This window comes from Temnothorax nylanderi, unplaced genomic scaffold, assembly GCF_030848795.1.
Source record: "Temnothorax nylanderi isolate EJ_2023f unplaced genomic scaffold, tnyl_v1.0 TNYL_tig0332_pilon, whole genome shotgun sequence".
NCBI classification, from domain to species: domain Eukaryota; kingdom Metazoa; phylum Arthropoda; class Insecta; order Hymenoptera; family Formicidae; genus Temnothorax; species Temnothorax nylanderi.
Window position 1 is genome coordinate 205616 of NW_027249394.1, and position 4418 is coordinate 210033.

The 4418-nt window shown below is 48.8% G+C and overlaps 1 protein-coding gene across 1 annotated transcript; it reads right to left on the reverse strand.

Moving 5' to 3' along the window:
• Positions 1 to 337: 337 nt before the first annotated feature.
• On the reverse strand, positions 338 to 1095 carry LOC139781376 (uncharacterized). The gene is made up of 2 exons (XM_071720239.1): positions 1040 to 1095; positions 338 to 977 (listed from the first exon to the last, which is right to left on the reverse strand). The coding sequence occupies exons 1-2, from the start codon at positions 1093 to 1095 to the stop codon at positions 338 to 340; spliced, it is 696 nt and encodes a 231-aa protein (XP_071576340.1).
• Positions 1096 to 4418: the final 3323 nt, after the last annotated feature.

Below are 4418 nucleotides of genomic sequence, written 5' to 3' on the forward strand. Positions count from 1 at the left end.
CGAGCACCGCACGTAGTATCCTATACTACATACCCGATGATGTTGAAACCTGAACGTGGGCATTGTCGGATCCGCTTCCGTCTTCTCGAGGGTACATTCCAGGTCGGCGTACACGACATATGGAAGCCGCTCTTTCCTGCTGTGGTTCTTGAAACTCAGCCACTTGTCGTCCTCGCTCGGTAGTCGGATTGCACAGTTGTTTATCTCTCGGCAGTCGACGGTGTGGGCTTCCAATTTCTCGCTCGTGTAGAAATAGTGCAAACATCTGCAAAAAAAACAAATATTGTAAATTATTAAATAAAATATTTTATAATTTTAGTAAAAGGAGTATAAGTACTCACCGATCGCAAAAGTATTTCCGACTATGGTGCGTGCTCAATTGCGAGCTCACGAGGCGGGATAGGTTCTTTATCCACGCGAAATGTCCCACGTTGTCGTCTCGCGAGTTCTGCACGTACAGCAGATTTACGTGCTTTTCTCTCTTCATGTCGGTGAGCCGTATCGGAAGAACGTTCGGCGTCTTCTCTCCCTCGACAGTATATACGTTGATCGACACGTCGTTGAGTCGTTCGAACCGTTTAATCTGTTTCAAAGTCATTGGAAACTCAATGTCTCGTAAATTCAGCACTGTTGTGTAATGAGGATACGAAGATTCCCGTTCTAAATGTCTTTCGGCTGGATGTAGAGCAGCCACCACTGACCACGCGAAGCACGCATTGTCCATAGATTGCACGTTGATCACCGCTCTCTTCAATTTAATTTGTTGCGGTAAATTGATGTAACATCCCTCGCGCAAAGGATTGTATTTGTTCACGTTCACTGTCAAATTGAGTATACGCGACAACGCCCACCCGCTGTCACGTTCCTGAAATTCCTCCAGAGATGATAAAGTAGGCTCGATAACGTGTCGCTTGTTCCACTCGCGCAGATCGGACCGATCGGACGAACGAAAGAGTTCGCAGTTTCTCGTGTTGACACTTTTATTCGCACGTTTGTTACCCGTCACAAACTCACCGTTGAACACAGTGTTTATCTATACACTTGCGTGTCTTTGCTTGACGTGCCGCACACAATCGAGCACGATGTCTCTAGCATCTTTGAGAAATTTTTGCGGTTCGATGTGATTGATATTTATCACCGCACCGGTCAATACACGGCTTTCGAACGCGGTATCGATCTCTCGCCAAACGAGTCTTTCCGCGTTATCGTCACTACTAGTGCCCGCCGCGTACTCACCACCGATATGTACGAACCGTCTCTGTAATAGAGTCTTCGCACCTTCGAGTCGCGCGATTCTTGCCACTAAAGATTGTTTGTTTCCCGGATTGTCTGTTTTGCGGATTGAGAGCCGCGGACGCTTGGAACGACAGTCTTCTTCGAGCCGCTCAATAAATTCCTCGCATCGCTGTGCCCATACAAAATATTAGCCCAAGGTAGCGATTTGGTCGGATCCTTCCAACAGGTCGCGTTCCGTTTTATCGGGATGTTCCATGTTTTTTTTAGATCACGTCACATTCTTCGATGGAGCACTTGCACGTGACTCGATCACACGCTGAACAATATCGTTTGCAACGTTGAATGTCATAGTGCATAAACATAAAATTATTAGGACAGAAGTAGGGGACATTAAAGTGATTAAGTTCCCAATTAATAATATCGTCACGGTCACGTTCATAAGTTCTTTCTGTTGAGATTAAATGTTAATCGCGTTCCCAAAATATCACGTGATGTGCACGACACGACTGTACATCGATCGCGCCTATTGATGTTGTCGCAGGCGAGAATCGAGACGAGCGCGGGATCCGTCCTCGTTGGCATGCGCACGCGCACGCGGAAACTTGAGCCGGTTGGTCTCGTCGCAGATCCAGGCAGTCGCATGCGAGATATCATTAGTCGAACACGCGCAACTTATAGTTCTGTCAAATAAGGTATTACCAAAGACTAACGACTGCAAGTGAATAAACCCGATTTTCTCTCTCCTGCTCCCTTTCTCACAACTAATCTGCTCTAACAGGTTATGGGCCCAGTTTCCGTAATCTGTGCAACAGTTGTGTGAAAGGTGGAGAGAGGTTCCGAAAAGTTTCGCGAGACACGAGACAAATCGGCAAAATCGGCCATCTCGAGTCGCGAGTGAGTGCTTATAACGGACACGTGTGAGCAAGAGATTTGCATCTGCGATGTCTGCGGGGATCTCAGTTAAAGGGATCAAGAACTTTGACGGAACGAACTTCCAGGCATGGAAGGCCCAGATAAATGCGCTGTTCGTGATGAACGACGTTCAGGACGTGGTCGATGGCACGAGAACCATGTCGGCGGCCGCTGCCGCAAACCAAGCAGAGGTGAAGAGGTTCAAAAAGGACAACGCCACAGCACAGTACATCATCTTATCGTCGATGGAAGAAGAGCAACAAGTGTGTGTGCTATCCTGCGAGAGTGCAAAAGCCATGTGGGACAAACTCGGACTCATACACGAGCAAAAATCCGAGACAAACAAGCTGGGGCTGCTGCAAAAATTCCATGCTTATCGCATGAGCGAGGGAGACACGGCGGTGCAGCACGTGGCGAAGATTCAGAACATGGCGAGTCAACTCAGAGATATCGGCGAGGCAGTGTCTGATGCGACGATTATGGCGAAGACTCTGGCGAGTCTGACCTCACGGTTTAGCACGCTGCAGATTGCGTGGGACAGCGTAGACCCGGCTCGACAAACGCTGAACAACCTACAAGAAAGGCTCATACGAGAGGACATGCGACTCAGTGCGGACGAGGACGCAGCGAGTGCGTTAGCCGCAACGAAAAAGGGGAGAGAAAAGAAGAAACCGTTCAAGCCAAAAAGGGACACAAAGGACATCAAGTGCTATAAGTGCAACGAGATGGGTCATTTCGCACGACAATGCAGAAATGCGCGGCGAAAGAAAGGTGACGATGAAAAATCTCGCGAGTCTCGCGATTGCGCGTTTGTGGTGGAAACCGGTGTGAAGCCGAGTGCGAAGCATGCGCAGAGCGGTCGCGTGAAGTCCAGCAGCAATCAAGTGAAAGAGATAATGGCCGCAAAGCAGAGCGAGATTTGGCTTATCGACAGTGGAGAGTCGCGACACCTTACTTACCGACGTGAGTGGCTAACGGACTACCGAGAGAACAAAGACGGCGGAGAGATTTCGCTTGGCGACAATGAGGTATGTGGTATTGTCGGGGAAGGAACAATACGAATCAAGAAGTTGATCGACGGTGTGTGGCGAGATGCGCACATCGAAAACGTATTGCTAGTTCCGAAACTTCGAAAGAACTTATTCTCGGTGGGCGCGTGTACAAATATCGGTTTCGAAGTGCGCTTTAGAGAGGACTACGTTGAAATAATACGCGACGACAGAGTAGTCGCGACGGGAGTGAAACAGGGTAACAACGTTTGTCGCATGTTATTTAAAGTCGTGAAACCGGGAAGTGTCGAGGAGGCGAATGTCGCGACATCAAATTTGACGGTGTGGCACGAACGGCTGGGGCACGTGGGCAAACGCGCGATACGTGAGCTAGCGAAAAAGGGTTTGGTGAGTGGAGTATCGCTTTCTGATGAAGCCGACTTTTTCTGTGAGCCGTGCCAGCTGGGGAAAGCCCATAGACTGCCATTCAAGAAGAATTCGGAAAAAGTGAAAACGGAGCCCGGCGAGAAAATACACACGGACGTGTGTGAGCCAATGTCCGTAGAGTCACCCGGTGGATCGAGATACTTCCTGACATTTAAAGACGACGCGAGTGGTTATAGACACGTATATTTCTTAAAACGAAAATCTCAAGTGTACGAAAAGTTCAAAATCTTCGAGACGATGATATCGAACAAGTTCGGGCGTTCAATCAAAATTTTGAGATCGGATAACGGCCGCGAGTTTTGCAATAAACAAATGGACGAATATCTCGCATCGCGCGGTATAAAACGAGAGACAACCGCGCCTTACACCCCGGAACAAAACGGGAAAGCCGAGCGGGACAACCGTACAATCGTCGAGAGTGCGCGTACCATGATTCACGCGAAGAGTCTGCCTCTAAATCTGTGGGCAGAGGCAGTGAGCTGTGCGATCTATGTTTTGAACAGAACCGTGTGGTCAAGTGATAGAGTTACGCCATACGAGGTGTGGGTGGGGAAAACTCCAGATTTAAGTCACTTGCGAATTTTCGGTTCAGAGGCGTTCGTACACATTCCGAAACAGTTCACGCAGAAACTCGACGCTCGCGCGCGAAAGGTAATCTTCGTGAGTTACAAGGACAACTCCGCGAATTACAGACTGTACGATCCCGTGACGAAAAAGGTGAGTGAGGCGAGAGATGTCGTTTTCAACGAGCAAATCGGCAAGGTATCCACAAAAATGGAACCGCAAGAAGAAAGCGAAGAAGAAGACGAGATAGTGCTTCCGGGAACCGGAAAG